This window comes from Crinia signifera, chromosome 6 (genome assembly GCF_055691185.1).
Source record: "Crinia signifera chromosome 6, ASM5569118v1, whole genome shotgun sequence".
Lineage (NCBI taxonomy): Eukaryota > Metazoa > Chordata > Amphibia > Anura > Myobatrachidae > Crinia > Crinia signifera.
In genome coordinates this window covers 17,566,869-17,583,891 of record NC_139222.1, presented here as the reverse complement: position 1 = coordinate 17,583,891, position 17,023 = coordinate 17,566,869, and the positions used below count along the sequence as shown (strand labels likewise).

The following is a 17,023-nucleotide window of genomic DNA, read 5'->3' as shown; positions in this document are numbered from 1 at the left end:
CGGGGACATCTCTCTGGGGTATCTCTGTAACTGGGCCCATCTGTAGGAGACACACAGTGACTGAGGACATGGTATATATGTGATTATCCTGGGAATACAGAGGACAGGGACATCTCTCTGGGGTATCTCTGTTACTGGGCCCATCTGTAGAAGACACACAGTGACTGAATTAACGCTACATATATACACATCAGATTATCTCCAGTAGAACGGGTCACGAGTCCCGTAGCCTACAAGGTGACATTACCACTATTTCTATGTATCTCCATATATCTTGCTGAGACCACTGATCCTGAATGGTTTCGAATCATCTCTTTCCAGAGCACCCAAAGTTCAAACGCAAAAAAAAAAAGCTTTGGTCTTGGGGAATAATTATACTAATTCTAGTAGCTGGTTAATAAGAACAATTATGGTACCTGACCAGATCTCTTAACAAGAATAGATTGCACCCAAGACCTGACTGGGGGGGAGTTAGGGGAAAGAGGGCGGTGGGTTGAATAATTTTTGATATTTACTTGTTTAATATAAGAAAGACAGTGACGGCGTTTCATTCTGATTTACAATGTTTTATCAATATTCTACTGTTTTGGAAATGCACAATGAATGGTGGTGTACACGGAAACAAAAGAAAAAAAAAAAAGGGCAATTATACACAATGGGCCTTATTCTAGTTCACTCTTTCTGACAAATTCCTTCCTAGATGTACAAAACCATGTGCACTGCAGGTGGGGCAGATGTAAAATGTGCAGAGAGAATTAGATTTGTGTGAGTTATTTTGTTTCTGTGCAGGGTAAATACTGTCTGCTTTATTTTTACACTGCAATATAGATCTCACTTTGAAGAAAAACCCCACCCAAATCTAACTCTCTCTGCACATTTTACATCTACCGCCCCTGCAGTGCACATGGTTTTGTCCATCTAAGAAGTATTTTGTCATAAAGAGTGAACTAGAATAAGGCCCAATGATCCAGATTTGCCAGCAATAATAAATGTGCTTCTGTGCTATAGGAGAGGCAGGAACATGAGGGATATGGTAATGTACACAGACATCTCTAGGTTGTGCAGACCCGAGGGATCACCAGGTGTGTATATATATATATATATATATATATATATATATATATATGTGTGTATATGATTATTACTCACCTGTGCTGCTGTCTGTAGGGATTTCCTCCTCCTCCTTACACTGCTGATCCATCTCTTATTCTCCCTCTATATCCTATACCGTAATATCACACAGATCTTCCCCCTAATTACATATATAAAATCACACACATCTTAAGCTGGGTACACATATATACAATCGTCGGTCCGTTCTTCCGTTCTGGGTCGGACAGCCGTTCAATTGTATATGTGTGTACGCTGTGCCTACCGACCGATAAACGGCAAAAAACTGTCTTGATCGTCCATACTCGGTCGGTCGACGGTTCTTTGCTGTTTAATTTTCATCCGACAGGACGGCCCCATATCGGTACAAAAGTGCAGTGTGTACGCACGTCCGACCGATATGCTGCCGTCCTTGCGACTATACTGCCAAAGCTGGAACGCCCATGTGGGCGTTCCATAGCTACAGGATCTCTCCTAGCATTCACCTCCCCGCCCCCATGTTTATGGTACAACACAAGAAGCATTCACCTCCCCCCATGTTTACACAAGAAGCTCTCACCTCCCGCCCCCATGTTTATGGTACAACACAAGAAGCATTCACCTCCCCATGTTTATGGTTCAGCACAAGAAGCACTCACCTCCCCCCACCTCACTTGTTTATGGGGGCAGGTGAATTTATGGGCATATGGACATATACCGCAAACTGCTATAAAGATGCGGAAAGTCACTACCCAGTCACTTTGCCGTATCTGTCCCTAGTCACCCTGCCGGCTGCTATAGAGATGCGGTAAGCGACTGGACTACCCAGTCAGTTTGCTGTATCTGTCCCTAGTCACCCTGCCGGCTGCTATAGAGATGCGGTAAGCGACTGGACTACCCAGTCAGTTTGCTGTATCTGTCCCTAGTCACCCTGCCGGCTGCTATAGAGATGCGGAAAGCGACTGGTCTACCCAGTCACTTTCCTGCCGGCTGCTATAGAGATGCGGAAAGCGACTGGTCTACCCAGTCACTTTCCTGCCGGCTGCTATAGAGATGCGGAAAGCGACTGGTCTACCCAGTCACTTTCCTGCCGGCTGCTATAGAGATGCGGAAAGCGACTGGTCTACCCAGTCACTTTCCTGCCGGCTGCTATAGAGATGCGGAAAGCGACTGGACTACCCAGTCATTTTGCCGTATCTGTCCATATAGTCATCCTGCCGGCTGACCCGTACCCCTTTTTTTTTAGTGGTCAGAGAGCAGTACATGGCTCCTTGTAGTTGTTTGTGCCACTGTACACGTGCATGGGCGGGACATTCGAGCGCTAATAACCAATCACACAGTTTTCTCTGCACGCGTGCGACAGGTATTTATGCGTGCGACACAAAAGAATCGTCATTCTGGAGAAATACGTGGACGTTAAAGCACCAGAATTTATTTGTTCCTTTCACTTTTTTCTTTGGTGAGTATTCAACCACAGTTTGGACAAATGCTGTATTATTGATGTATTGTGTGCATCATGAAAGTAATGTCCATTATGTTTTATTTTTGAACAGACATTTCGAGAATGGCGGAGAAGAACGTGGAATTCATGAAAGAATTCATAGAGGCCTACAGAGACCAGACTTCTCTATGGAACAGCAAGTCAAGAGAATACTCAAATAGGCAAAAGAAAGCTGCCGCTCTGGAGGAGTTGGTGAAGGTCTGCCTCCCTTTTTACCCGACGGCAAATGTAGAATGGGTGCGACAAAGGATTGCCAACATGAGGACAGTCTTCAAAAAGGAGCTGAACAAGGTAGAGGCATCCAAGAAATCAGGGGCCGGTACGGACCAGGTTTATGTGCCCAGGCTTTGGTATTACAGCCTGCTGGCATTTACAGTGGACCAGGAGCTGCCGAGGGACTCCATCAACAGTCATAGCTATACTCCAGGCCAGGCTTCCCCATCTGAGAACCCTGAACCTGCTGAGGAAACCTTCTCTGGCACAGTAAGTACACCGATTTTACCCATACTTGAAATATTTATTGAAAATTATGTATTATGTGTACCTGCTTTCTCTAGTGTGTACCTGCCTTGTATTGGTCTTCCCTGGTATGTACCTGCCTTTCCTGGTATGTGTATCTGCAGAAGGCAGGTACACACCACGGAAGGCAGATACACACCAGGGAAGGCAGGTACATACCAGGGAAGACCAGTACATATCAGGGATTTGTACCTGCCTTCCCTGGTGTTTACCTGCCTTCCCTGATATGTACTGGTCTTTCCTGGTATGTACCTGCCTTCCCTGGTGTGTACCTGCAGAAGGCAGATACACACCAGGGAAGGCAGGTACATACCAGGGAAGACCAGTACATATCAGGGATTTGTACCTGCCTTCCCTGGTGTTTACCTGCCTTCCCTGATATGTACTGGTCTTTCCTGGTATGTACCTGCCTTCCCTGGTGTGTACCTGCAGAAGGCAGATACACACCAGGGAAGGCAGGTACATACCAGGGAAGACCAGTACATATCAGGGATTTGTACCTGCCTTCCCTGGTGTTTACCTGCCTTCCCTGATATGTACTGGTTTTTAATGGTATGTACCTGCCTTCCCTGGTGTGTACCTGCAGAAGGCAGATACATATCAGGGAAGGCAGGTACATACCAGGGAAGACCAGTACATATCAGGGAAGGCAGGTACATACCAGGGAAGACCAGTACATATCAGGGATGTGTACCTGCCTTCCCTGGTGTGTACCTGCCTTCCCTGGTGTGTACCTGCCTTCCCTGATATGTACTGGTCTTCCCTGATATGTACCTGCTTTCCTTGGTATGTACAAGTATGCCAAATGTATTTTCAACCCCTTGCCTAGCTCTTGACAGGCGGTAGTAGAAAATTCTAAAGAGGTTTTACAAAACAAATTAGTGATTTTGTTGTTACATTTTATTTTACAGCCTTCTCTATTTGCGGAAGAGGAGTCTCCACCCACACTGGATGAGCCCTCACATCTGCCTTCACCCCTCCTCTGCTCTACCCCTAGACCCACAACCACCACCACCACTCAGCAAGCCACGCAGCAACCTGAAGCTGCATCAAGGAGAGGCCGTAAAAGGCCAAGGCAGGCCACAGAGTCATTGGAGGTCATAAGCCGCCAGATTCTGGATTCTGCCAATCGAGTGATGGTAATAAACGACGATGAGCAGGACAATGTGGGGCGCAACATTGCAAATAAACTGCGCAAACTGGATCTGGAAACAAGGACTGAAACAGAGCGCCTGATCAACGACGCCCTGTACCGGGCCCATATTGGCATTGTGAACAGACAATCCAGGATAACAAATGAACCCCCTATGCCACTACAACCGATCAACCCTGCCCCAGTACCGCACCACCACCACCAAATTTACCATCCTGCTGATTATCCCCACTATCCCCAGTACAATCATTCTGAGCAACCATGGCAGCACAATCAAACCATGGGAAACCATGGGAACACCAGCTCCCTCCCAAGCAGTGATGGATAGCGACAGTCCCCTCCATTACCAGCCACTTTAATTTAATTTGATTTGCTTTATATAGTTTTTTTTTTAAATATATTTATTATAAAGTTTTTATTGTTCTGTTTCAAGGTTTGCCAAGGTTTTAATAAAAGATTTTACTTTAAAAATATTATTTGGTGTTCGTGTCTAAAATCCAGCAGGGTGTCTAGGGACAGACATACGCGTGGTAAGCAAGTCAGCCGGCTGGGTGTCTGCAGCAGTGAGGAGGTGCCGGCCGTCACAGTGAGATCACCCTGCTCCACAATCACAGTGACAGCAGTGTGTGCAGAGGGGGTGCAGCAAGGGGGAAGCTTGCTCCTGTAACATGCAGAGTGGAGGAGGGCGGCAGCGGGAGCCCAAGCTTCTCCTGCCCTTGCAGTTCCGGCCTCTCCATCCTCTGGCTCACACAAGGGGCTGGGAAACATGCAGAGAAGGGAGGGGGCAGACTGGGGGACATACAGTGAATGGTGTCAGGGTGGGGAACATACAGTGAAGAAGGGTCAGGCTGAGGGACATACAGTGAATGGAGGCAGTGATGGACATTCAGAGAAGGGGGGAGGGGCAGGCTGTGGGACATAGTGAATGGGAGTCATACAGTGAATGGGGGCAGATTGGGGGACATACAGTCAAGGAGGGTCAGGCTTCTATATCCATGCCTCTTTCCTGCCCATATGTGCCTCTGATACTTCCTCCTCCTCTGTGTCCCTGCTCTCCATGCCATATTTACCTCTGCCACCATCCAATTTTACACTTTGGGGTACTATGGTGGGTGGCATATAGTGTAAAAGGTCCACTATATAGGGCGGGGTACAGTGGCACTTATGTGTCAAATGTGTAATGTGCATTACGGTGTGTTATATAGTATGTAACTGGCATTATGGTAGTATGTAATGGCCATCATTTGCGACCTTATGTGTCATTGGCATTATGGAATGTTCAATGGCCATTACGGTGTGTGGTATAATGTTAGGCCATGCCAACTTTTTGCCACCCAAGAGCCCCGAGTACAATAAATTGTGTGTGTGTGTGTGTGTGGGGGGGGGGGGGGGGGGGGAGGATATGCCCTGTGCACATGCACTGTGGCACCTAGCTACCCCACTGAGCAGTCTGGGGGGACATACAGAGAAAGATGGTCAGGTAGGGGAATATACAGTGGAGGAGGCAGAGTGGGGGACATACAGTGAATGGTGGCACAGTGGGTGATCAAAATAGTGTCAGGCTGAATGGTCGGCCCCCACAGATTTTTACCTCACCAAAACTGGCCCTTGTTGCAAACCCATCATAGGCAGCACCCACCCACCATCTCCCCACCTGCACCCATCAAACGCTGCACCCCCACACCCCACTACAACTATACGCCACAAGCGTCTGCAAAATGACTAGGCTGCAGACGCATCCTTCGGTTTGCCTGCCGCCCGTGGAACAGGTCATCCTGTGGAACTACAAGTGACAGGATGACCTGTCACCTTGTAGCGCTGTGCTAGTGCTGCAAACCCATCATGGGCAGCACCCACCCACCATCTCCCCACCTGCACCTATCAAACGCTGCACCCATCAAACGCTGCACCCCCACACCCCACTACAACTATACGCCACAAGCGTCTGCAAAATGACTAGGCTGCAGACGCATCCTTCGGTTTGCCAGCCGCCTGTGGAACAGGTCATCCTGTGGAACTACAAGTGACAGGATGACCTGTCACCTTGTAGCGCTGTGCTAGTGCTGCAAACCCATCATGGGCAGCACCCACCCACCATCTCCCCACCTGCACCCATCAAACGCTGCACCCCCACACCCCACTACAACTATACGCCACAAGCGTCTGCAAAATGATGCCCGTGTAATTTGGACTGTGGAACTACAAGTGACAGGATGAAGTCCACCCCAAAAAATGTTATACTGGTTTCCCTACTACAAGTAGCACAATGACCTTGCACTGCGCTGCGCTATGCTGCTGCTTGCGATACCATCAGACACCTCGGTTTTGTGTCATACGTGTGCTATGTGTCAGCTGACAGGTGTATGTAACCTTTTTAATTAATCCTTTAATGGTATACATATTGTAAAGTCCTGGCACTGCTTCACAAACAACAAACAAACATCACGAGTTTCTTCCCGCCAAAATTCAGTCAGATACGCGCTACCAATGCATCTTTTAAAATAACAAATCACAGATTGTGGTGCAATTTAAAATGTCCAATTACACCATAGCAATGTTGAAGGTGGAGCTATAGGGGGAGACTATAAAAAGTAATGTCCCTCCCTTGCTTCGGCGCCGTTAACCGGAGATTGCTGCCTGGCTGCTAGTTTGGGTTGGCTTCTTGGTTGGTTGGCTTATTGGCTGCTTGCTATTGGCAAAGAGCTTTGGATTACAATCACCGGAGGATCTTTTGGCTGACGCGGAGGAGTATACTGAGGACTCTGGGAAGGAGATTTTTCCACGCGGAGGAGGAGATTCATCTCACCAGAATCTGTGGAATTTCTTTTCTTTTATGTGAGTGTTCTACTCCCTGTCTCTCTATATTCCTCTCCACCCATAGACACTGTGCTGTATTTACTTCCCCTCTGCCCCACTTCACCTTTTATATACATCTAAACTGTCTCTGGGACCCACCTCCGTACCCCCACCCCTCCACTTGGCTTGCTCCAAACAGCTCCCTATTCTCCGTGACCCGCCGTATATGCGCATCACCCCCTACTTTATCAAACTATTCCATGCATTACAGGGTTTTCTGTGCTAAAATGGAGAGTGATAAACAGCCAGCCAATCAGCTCCTGCCTGACATTTTTCAAACACAGTCTGTGACATGGCAGGTAGGAGCTGATTGTTTATCACTCTCCACTTTATCACTTTTGAAGGTAGTCAGTTTGCTGTATTTGTCCCTAGTCACCCTGCCGGCTGCTATAGAGATGCGGTAAGCGACTGGACTACCCAGTCAGTTTGCGGTATCTGTCCCTAGTCACCCTGCCGGCTGCTATAGAAATGCGGTAAGCGACTGGACTACCCAGTCAGTTTGCTGTATCTGTCCCTAGTCACCCTGCCGGCTGCTATAGAGATGCGGTAAGCGACTGGACTACCCAGTCAGTTTGCTGTATCTGTCCCTAGTCATATGTGGCACTCAATATGTATATGAATATAGTGGATTGCTGAAGCTGTTGCAGGGCATGCTGAGACCTGTAGTTCCACAACAGCTGTAGGGCCATGAGTTTGACACAGCTTGTCAATTATGCTGGCTGTGTCAGATTGTGTTGGCATATTTGATATCTGGCACTGTGTTGGCTTATTTGTTCTCTTTCACTGTGGGGGCATATGTGGCACTCAATATGTCGGGAACTATACGTACCAGCATGCCCTGCCTCAGATTTGCTATAGTGGATTGCTGAAGCTGTTGCAGGGCATGCTGAGACCTGTAGTTCCACAACAGCTGTAGGGCCATGAGTTTGACACAGCTTGTCAATTATGCTGGCTGTGTCAGATTGTGTTGGCATATTTGATATCTGGCACTGTGTTGGCTTATTTGTTCTCTTTCACTGTGGGGGCATATGTGGCACTCAATATGTCGGGAACTATACGTACCAGCATGCCCTGCCTCAGATTTGCTATAGTGGATTGCTGAAGCTGTTGCAGGGCATGCTGAGACCTGTAGTTCCACAACAGCTGTAGGGCCATGAGTTTGACACAGCTTGTCAATTATGCTGGCTGTGTCAGATTGTGTTGGCATATTTGATATCTGGCACTGTGTTGGCTTATTTGTTCTCTTTCACTGTGGGGGCATATGTGGCACTCAATATGTCGGGAACTATACGTACCAGCATGCCCTGCCTCAGATTTGCTATAGTGGATTGCTGAAGCTGTTGCAGGGCATGCTGAGACCTGTAGTTCCACAACAGCTGTAGGGCCATGAGTTTGACACAGCTTGTCAATTATGCTGGCTGTGTCAGATTGTGTTGGCATATTTGATATCTGGCACTGTGTTGGCTTATTTGTTCTCTTTCACTGTGGGGGCATATGTGGCACTCAATATGTCGGGAACTATACGTACCAGCATGCCCTGCCTCAGATTTGCTATAGTGGATTGCTGAAGCTGTTGCAGGGCATGCTGAGACCTGTAGTTCCACAACAGCTGTGGCACTCAATATGTCGGGAACTATACGTACCAGCATGCCCTGCCTCAGATTTGCTATAGTGGATTGCTGAAGCTGTTGCAGGGCATGCTGAGACCTGTAGTTCCACAACAGCTGTAGGGCCATGAGTTTGACACAGCTTGTCAATTATGCTGGCTGTGTCAGATTGTGTTGGCATATTTGATATCTGGCACTGTGTTGGCTTATTTGTTCTCTTTCACTGTGGGGGCATATGTGGCACTCAATATGTCGGGAACTATACGTACCAGCATGCCCTGCCTCAGATTTGCTATAGTGGATTGCTGAAGCTTTTGCAGGGCATGCTGAGACCTGTAGTTCCACAACAGCTGTGGCACTCAATATGTCGGGAACTATACGTACCAGCATGCCCTGCCTCAGATTTGCTATAGTGGATTGCTGAAGCTGTTGCAGGGCATGCTGAGACCTGTAGTTCCACAACAGCTGTGGCACTCAATATGTCGGGAACTATACGTACCAGCATGCCCTGCCTCAGATTTGCTATAGTGGATTGCTGAAGCTGTTGCAGGGCATGCTGAGACCTGTAGTTCCACAACAGCTGTAGGGCCATGAGTTTGACACAGCTTGTCAATTATGCTGGCTGTGACATTCTGTGTCAGATTGTGTTGGCATATTTGATATCTGGCACTGTGTTGGCTTATTTGTTACACATTTTTTTATTTTATTGTATTTAACAATTTGCATTTCTATATGCAGTTATCATTTTTAGAAATGTCCCAGGAGGAAAGGAGGCTTCAGATCACCTTGGAGGAAGAGGAGCCATTTCAAACGACTGAAGATTTGGTTTTACCAATGGCTCAAGAAGAAAGAGGTATGCTTTCTCTCTCTTCACAGGAAGAACAGCAGCAACAGGTTGGAGAACAAACATCACAGACTGAACAAGAACCACAGGAAGAACAGCAGCAACAGGAACAAACATCACAGACTGAACATGAAGCAGACTCAGGAGATGTCACCCAGAGAGGACCGAACTTCACTGACGAGGAGATGGACACCCTCATCACTCAGGTAATACATAACAATGTACAGCTTTTTGGTCGACAGACAAAGATGCCAAAATCCAGATTCAAGAGCACGACGTGGGAAGAAATTGCACAAGCAGTCAGCTTGCAGGGGAATTGCCAGCGAATCAAAGACAGCTGCAAGAAGAGGTTACGTGACTGCAGAAGAGTCGTCCGTGAGAAGCTGCAGTCTGGGGAAACTCTGCAGAAGAATTGGGAGAAGAAGATCGCAGAGTACTTCTCGCTCGTCCCAGAAGAAAGGCCTGGAACAAGTGCACAAGGTACATTAAATTAAACCATAAAAGTGTGGCTATAACTAAAAGCTTTTAATAAATTTAACAACAATGAGAAATCCAGTAACTGTAACATCCATTTTGGTCAAGGTGCAACGAAGGATTCCGCCGGGAAAGAAAAGACACCGAAGAAAAGCACGCCGCGGAAGAAGGCCAAAACATCACACACAGGTTAGTACTTTCCTTGATACTTTACATTGAACTAACAATTTAATTTGGCAACTGATTGATGAGGGTTTACCTTGTGTTGTCATAAGCATCACCACAGGATCCAACAGAAGAGTCAATGGCACCGAAGAAAAGCACGCCGCGGAAGAAGGCCAAAACATCACACACAGGTTAGTACTTTCCTTGATACTTTACATTGATTTAACAATTTAATTTGGCAACTGATTGATGAGGGTTTACCTTGTTTTGTCATAAGCATCACCACAGGATCCAACAGAAGAGTCAATGGCACCAAAGGAAACCACGACGCTGAGGAAGTCACAAACATCACACACAGGTTAGTACTTTCCTTGATACTTTACATTGAACTAACAATTTAATTTGGCAACTGATTGATGAGGGTTTACCTTGTTTTGTCATAAGCATCACCACAGGATCCAACAGAAGAGTCAATGGCACCAAAGGAAACCACGACGCTGAGGAAGTCACAAACATCACGCACAGGTTAGGAATGTCATTACTGTTAAATTTTGGAATTTCAAAACAAATCAGTAAATAACATTAGGTAATGGTTGAATATTGCAGCTTCTGTGGAAAAGGTCAGGAGAAGGGTTTCATTTGGAGGATTTGACAAAGAAACCAGAGGACCAACAGTTGGCATGGCTGGTAAGGCATAGTGGCCCAAAAATTAGACTTTTTCTGTATACATTATATTAGAAACTTTTTTAAATTGTTATTTCGGTTAGAAATACAATGGGTAAATCTGTTGGTTGTTTTTAAAAAAGCATTTCACATAAAATACAAACATTATTTTGCATTACAGGTTCACACCAAACTGCTATTCAAGAGAGTTTGAGGAACTTGGAGCAAAGAAGAGCTGAAGATGCTGCAAGGAATGACAGCCGTTTTGAGAGGATGGAACAGAGCATGGACGAGTTGAAGACAGCCATCAGTCAACAAACGGAGGCAATGGTAACAATTGGTCGTTACCACGACCAACTTCTGGCCTCACATTTGTCTGTGGTGGGACAATGCCAGGCAATTCACCAGAAGATTGATGAAATCGCCAACACACAAAATCAACACACTGCAGGACAGTCAAATCTGCATCAAATCACTACACAGCTGACTGAATCACAGTCCAATCTTTGTGTGCAATCCCAACAGATGCAACAAACTCTACAGAGCATGCTTCTGTGGCAGCAGCAGTGCAATGCCAATACCACCATGATCTGTACAAGCCTTCAGCTGCTGACAGAAGAAAGGAGAAGATCTTCAGCCACACACGTTCAGGAACTCCAAAGTTCACAATCGACACAACTGGTTGATCCTGAATGGTATGCTCGACAAGTGGAGGCTGAAAGGGCATACCAGAGAAGAATTCAAATTGAAACAAGCCACCATCAAAGTCTAGATCAAATGCAGCAGACGACAACCACACCAGAGCAGCATCCAAGACTACATGAGAACGATCATTGGGAAAGAGCCCTCCAACAGGAGCGGCAAAACATAGAAGAGGAGGATCAGCGTAAACAAGCACAGGCAAAGGCTGAGCGTGCAAGAGCACAGGAGGCTGAGGTTGCCAGAGCCAAGGAGGCTGAGCGGACCAGAGCAGAAGAGGCAAAGCGGGCCAGAGCAGAGCATGAACATTACCTGAGAATGCAACAAGAAATGTGGGACCATGCAGTGAGGGAGCAGCAGGAGATAGACCGAAGAAAGAAAGAGGCATCCACTGGCCAACAGGAGATGCAGATAGAGGTAGCCCAAAGAGAGGAGTCATCCATTGGGCAACAGAAGACGCAGGAGGAGGTAGCCCAAAGAGAGGAGTCATCCATTGGGCAACAGAAGACGCAGGAGGAGGTAGCCCAAAGAGAGGAGTCATCCATGGGACAACAGGAGACGCAGGCGACCATCTGCCTGTTCGAGATGTGGCAGGCAGCACAGCAGAATAAGCAGGATCCCAAAAGAAAAAGAAAGAAGGACAAACAGAGGACAGAGCTTAAGTGAAAGGTCAATATTTCTTTTTTATATATGTTGCCTAATACTTGTGCAGTTTACTGTTTCAAATATTTTTCTATGTACTTAGCTAGGTGTTGTACCCTAGGGGCAGATGCACAGACTAGGAAGGGAAAGAGCATATCACAGTATGGGGGAATAATAACTCACCGTTTCTTACAGGAATTCACATCAAGGCTCCGCACCTCTGCCACACTGAAGAATTTGTCAATCAGCAACGGGATCCAGTCTGCAAAGAGGACAGGCTGGCACACAGCTTTCCAGTGATGCTGCAGAGGTAATGCTTTCCTCCCAAGCTAGGTGTTGTACCCCAGTGAATTAGGGGCAGATGCACAGACTAGGAAGGGAAAGAGCATATCACAGTATGGGGGAATAATAACTCACCGTTTCTTACAGGAATTCACATCAAGGCTCCGCACCTCTGCCACACTGAAGAATTTGTCAATCAGCAACGGGATCCAGTCTGCAAAGAGGACAGGCTGGCACACAGCTTTCCAGTGATGCTGCAGAGGTAATGCTTTCCTCCCAAGCTAGGTGTTGTACCCCAGTGAATTAGGGGCAGATGCACAGACTAGGAAGGGAAAGAGCATATCACAGTATGGGGGAATAATAACTCACCGTTTCTTACAGGAATTCACATCAAGGCTCCGCACCTCTGCCACACTGAAGAATTTGTCAATCAGCAACGGGATCCAGTCTGCAAAGAGGACAGGCTGGCACACAGCTTTCCAGTGATGCTGCAGAGGTAATGCTTTCCTCCCAAGCTAGGTGTTGTACCCCAGTGAATTAGGGGCAGATGCACAGACTAGGAAGGGAAAGAGCATATCACAGTATGGGGGAATAATAACTCACCGTTTCTTACAGGAATTCACATCAAGGCTCCGCACCTCTGCCACACTGAAGAATTTGTCAATCAGCAACGGGATCCAGTCTGCAAAGAGGACAGGCTGGCACACAGCTTTCCAGTGATGCTGCAGAGGTAATGCTTTCCTCCCAAGCTAGGTGTTGTACCCCAGTGAATTAGGGGCAGATGCACAGACTAGGAAGGGAAAGAGCATATCACAGTATGGGGGAATAATAACTCACCGTTTCTTACAGGAATTCACATCAAGGCTCCGCACCTCTGCCACACTGAAGAATTTGTCAATCAGCAACGGGATCCAGTCTGCAAAGAGGACAGGCTGGCACACAGCTTTCCAGTGATGCTGCAGAGGTAATGCTTTCCTCCCAAGCTAGGTGTTGTACCCCAGTGAATTAGGGGCAGATGCACAGACTAGGAAGGGAAAGAGCATATCACAGTATGGGGGAATAATAACTCACCGTTTCTTACAGGAATTCACATCAAGGCTCCGCACCTCTGCCACACTGAAGAATTTGTCAATCAGCAACGGGATCCAGTCTGCAAAGAGGACAGGCTGGCACACAGCTTTCCAGTGATGCTGCAGAGGTAATGCTTTCCTCCCAAGCTAGGTGTTGTACCCCAGTGAATTAGGGGCAGATGCACAGACTAGGAAGGGAAAGAGCATATCACAGTATGGGGGAATAATAACTCACCGTTTCTTACAGGAATTCACATCAAGGCTCCGCACCTCTGCCACACTGAAGAATTTGTCAATCAGCAACGGGATCCAGTCTGCAAAGAGGACAGGCTGGCACACAGCTTTCCAGTGATGCTGCAGAGGTAATGCTTTCCTCCCAAGCTAGGTGTTGTACCCCAGTGAATTAGGGGCAGATGCACAGACTAGGAAGGGAAAGAGCATATCACAGTATGGGGGAATAATAACTCACCGTTTCTTACAGGAATTCACATCAAGGCTCCGCACCTCTGCCACACTGAAGAATTTGTCAATCAGCAACGGGATCCAGTCTGCAAAGAGGACAGGCTGGCACACAGCTTTCCAGTGATGCTGCAGAGGTAATGCTTTCCTCCCAAGCTAGGTGTTGTACCCCAGTGAATTAGGGGCAGATGCACAGACTAGGAAGGGAAAGAGCATATCACAGTATGGGGGAATAATAACTCACCGTTTCTTACAGGAATTCACATCAAGGCTCCGCACCTCTGCCACACTGAAGAATTTGTCAATCAGCAACGGGATCCAGTCTGCAAAGAGGACAGGCTGGCACACAGCTTTCCAGTGATGCTGCAGAGGTAATGCTTTCCTCCCAAGCTAGGTGTTGTACCCCAGTGAATTAGGGGCAGATGCACAGACTAGGAAGGGAAAGAGCATATCACAGTATGGGGGAATAATAACTCACCGTTTCTTACAGGAATTCACATCAAGGCTCCGCACCTCTGCCACACTGAAGAATTTGTCAATCAGCAACGGGATCCAGTCTGCAAAGAGGACAGGCTGGCACACAGCTTTCCAGTGATGCTGCAGAGGTAATGCTTTCCTCCCAAGCTAGGTGTTGTACCCCAGTGAATTAGGGGCAGATGCACAGAAGACAAGGCACACACCAAAAGAGGGTTGGTTGGAAAATGTCAGCTAGGGAAAGGCCATAAGGAGAGAATAGATGCAAGACACAGTAAAGGCAATAAGTAAATGATCTATTTTTTGGGGTGTTGCAGCATCTGTGAAGACAAGGCCATCCAGGAGGAAGAGGACACTTCGGCACAGAAGCGTGCAAGGGTCCAGCCTGGGACGAGAAGACCATCTGGAGGCTGGCATAGCGCTCTCAAGGGTGCTGCACTCGGTAAGTTTCTTCAAGCAGCACACACCAAAAGAGGGTTGGTTGGAAAATGTCAGCTAGGGAAAGGCCATAAGGAGAGAATAGATGCAAGACACAGTAAAGGCAATAAGTAAATGATCTATTTTTTGGGGTGTTGCAGCATCTGTGAAGACAAGGCCATCCAGGAGGAAGAGGACACTTCGGCACAGAAGCGTGCAAGGGTCCAGCCTGGGACGAGAAGACCATCTGGAGGCTGGCATAGCGCTCTCAAGGGTGCTGCACTCGGTAAGTTTCTTCAAGCAGCACACACCAAAAGAGGGTTGGTTGGAAAATGTCAGCTAGGGAAAGGCCATAAGGAGAGAATAGATGCAAGACACAGTAAAGGCAATAAGTAAATGATCTATTTTTTGGGGTGTTGCAGCATCTGTGAAGACAAGGCCATCCAGGAGGAAGAGGACACTTCGGCACAGAAGCGTGCAAGGGTCCAGCCTGGGACGAGAAGACCATCTGGAGGCTGGCATAGCGCTCTCAAGGGTGCTGCACTCGGTAAGTTTCTTCAAGCAGCACACACCAAAAGAGGGTTGGTTGGAAAATGTCAGCTAGGGAAAGGCCATAAGGAGAGAATAGATGCAAGACACAGTAAAGGCAATAAGTAAATGATCTATTTTTTGGGGTGTTGCAGCATCTGTGAAGACAAGGCCATCCAGGAGGAAGAGGACACTTCGGCACAGAAGCGTGCAAGGGTCCAGCCTGGGACGAGAAGACCATCTGGAGGCTGGCATAGCGCTCTCAAGGGTGCTGCACTAGATAAGATAAGTTGCTGAATCTGATGCAAGGCATGCTGGGATGTGTAGTTAATAAACAACTGGAGGGCAGCAATTGCCCAGCCCTGCTCTAACCTTTGAACTTATATGTATGGCATAACAGTTTGGAACTTCAATATGTAGTATTGCACAGGATCCATTGAAACTATGTAATCAATATTTTGTTTTTCCTTTTTTTTTTCAGCACAGAAATTTATGAACTGAAGTCTTTTGAAAAAAGAATATTTAAAGGAAAGAAAGTATACCAAAATCAGAACCTAAAAAATTTGCATTAAAATGATTCTGCTTTAAATGAATGTATTGACCGGTTTAGATTTTTAAATCAAAAATAGATTAGATATATTAACTGGACTGAAACTTTGTGGACTGACTGAATAACTTTGTAATTGCGCACATATTGCATATAAATGTAATGTAAAATTATTTTACACAAAAATAAACATCTGTAATTTGTGATTGTATTGTAAATGTAGTATATTTTGTGGAAATGAGTTTAAATAAACTTTGGAATTGGCATTCTTCTCTCTGTGATTTACATACTACAGTATGGGATTAATAAGATCTGCAATGGGTTAACATTGTCTGGCAGCATGTAAATCAGGCATATACAACTATGGCCCTCCAGCTGTTACGAAACAAAGTCCCAGCACACAAAGAAGTCTCAACACCTGAGGGAGAGACAGCACTCCCCCAAAGACAATACGCAAGATACAAAATTCAGACGGAGACAACACTGGCGCTCAAAAAAAATGCAAACGTTATCAAATGTGTGACTTTCAACACTTGTCCTCGACTGGATTCAATCCAGGACAAGTGTTGAAAGTCACACATTTGAAGCATTTGCATTTTTTTTTTAATGCCAGTGTTGTCTCCGTCTGAATTTTGTATCTTGTGTATTGTCTTTGGGGGAGTGCTGTCTCTCCCTCAGGTTCCCAGCATGCCTTGCATGCAATGCTAAAACTATGCTGGGATATGTTAGGTGCAAAATCAAAAGGGGGGGATAGTGCTCTAGGGATTTGATCAAATAAATTGTACAATCTTTACAAATATGTATTGTTTACCACATGAATTGATAATATTATAGAAACCATACCCACAATTGATAGCAAACTAGGGAGAGTCCGTTCCTAGTATGCACCAAGAATTTATTGTAGAAATGATAACTACCACTCCCGGTTAAATGCTGGCATGCTTCTGTAGGCACCTTCCATATGTCCAAGTGGCCGGACCAAAACTGGCACAAATAACTGGTAACCACTGGTAGTTTGAAGAAATGGTGGGTCT

The 17,023-nt window shown here is 46.5% G+C and overlaps 2 protein-coding genes across 4 annotated transcripts in view; both read left to right on the top strand.

The window, feature by feature from the left end:
• Positions 1-17,023, top strand: part of LOC146010020 (uncharacterized) — a 139,917-nt gene that overhangs the window by 54,381 nt on the left and 68,513 nt on the right. The window lies entirely within an intron of this gene.
• LOC146010073 (uncharacterized) lies at positions 3,965-14,679 on the top strand. Its single transcript, XM_083150953.1, has 9 exons — positions 3,965-4,248; positions 9,464-10,049; positions 10,152-10,232; positions 10,319-10,399; positions 10,486-10,566; positions 10,653-10,733; positions 10,815-10,895; positions 11,053-12,239; positions 12,408-14,679. The coding sequence occupies exons 1-8, from the start codon at positions 4,246-4,248 to the stop codon at positions 12,234-12,236; spliced, it is 2,178 nt and encodes a 725-aa protein (XP_083007079.1). The 5' UTR covers positions 3,965-4,245; the 3' UTR covers positions 12,237-12,239; positions 12,408-14,679.

What these genes read in the sequence shown, in the direction of transcription:
- LOC146010073 (XM_083150953.1), top strand. An exon ending in GGCCAAAACATCACACACAG is followed by an intron (nt 10,400 to 10,485) that starts GTTAGTACTTTC and finishes TTTTGTCATAAG; the next exon opens with CATCACCACAGGATCCAACA. An exon ending in ACCAACAGTTGGCATGGCTG is followed by an intron (nt 10,896 to 11,052) that starts GTAAGGCATAGT and finishes TTTGCATTACAG; the next exon opens with GTTCACACCAAACTGCTATT.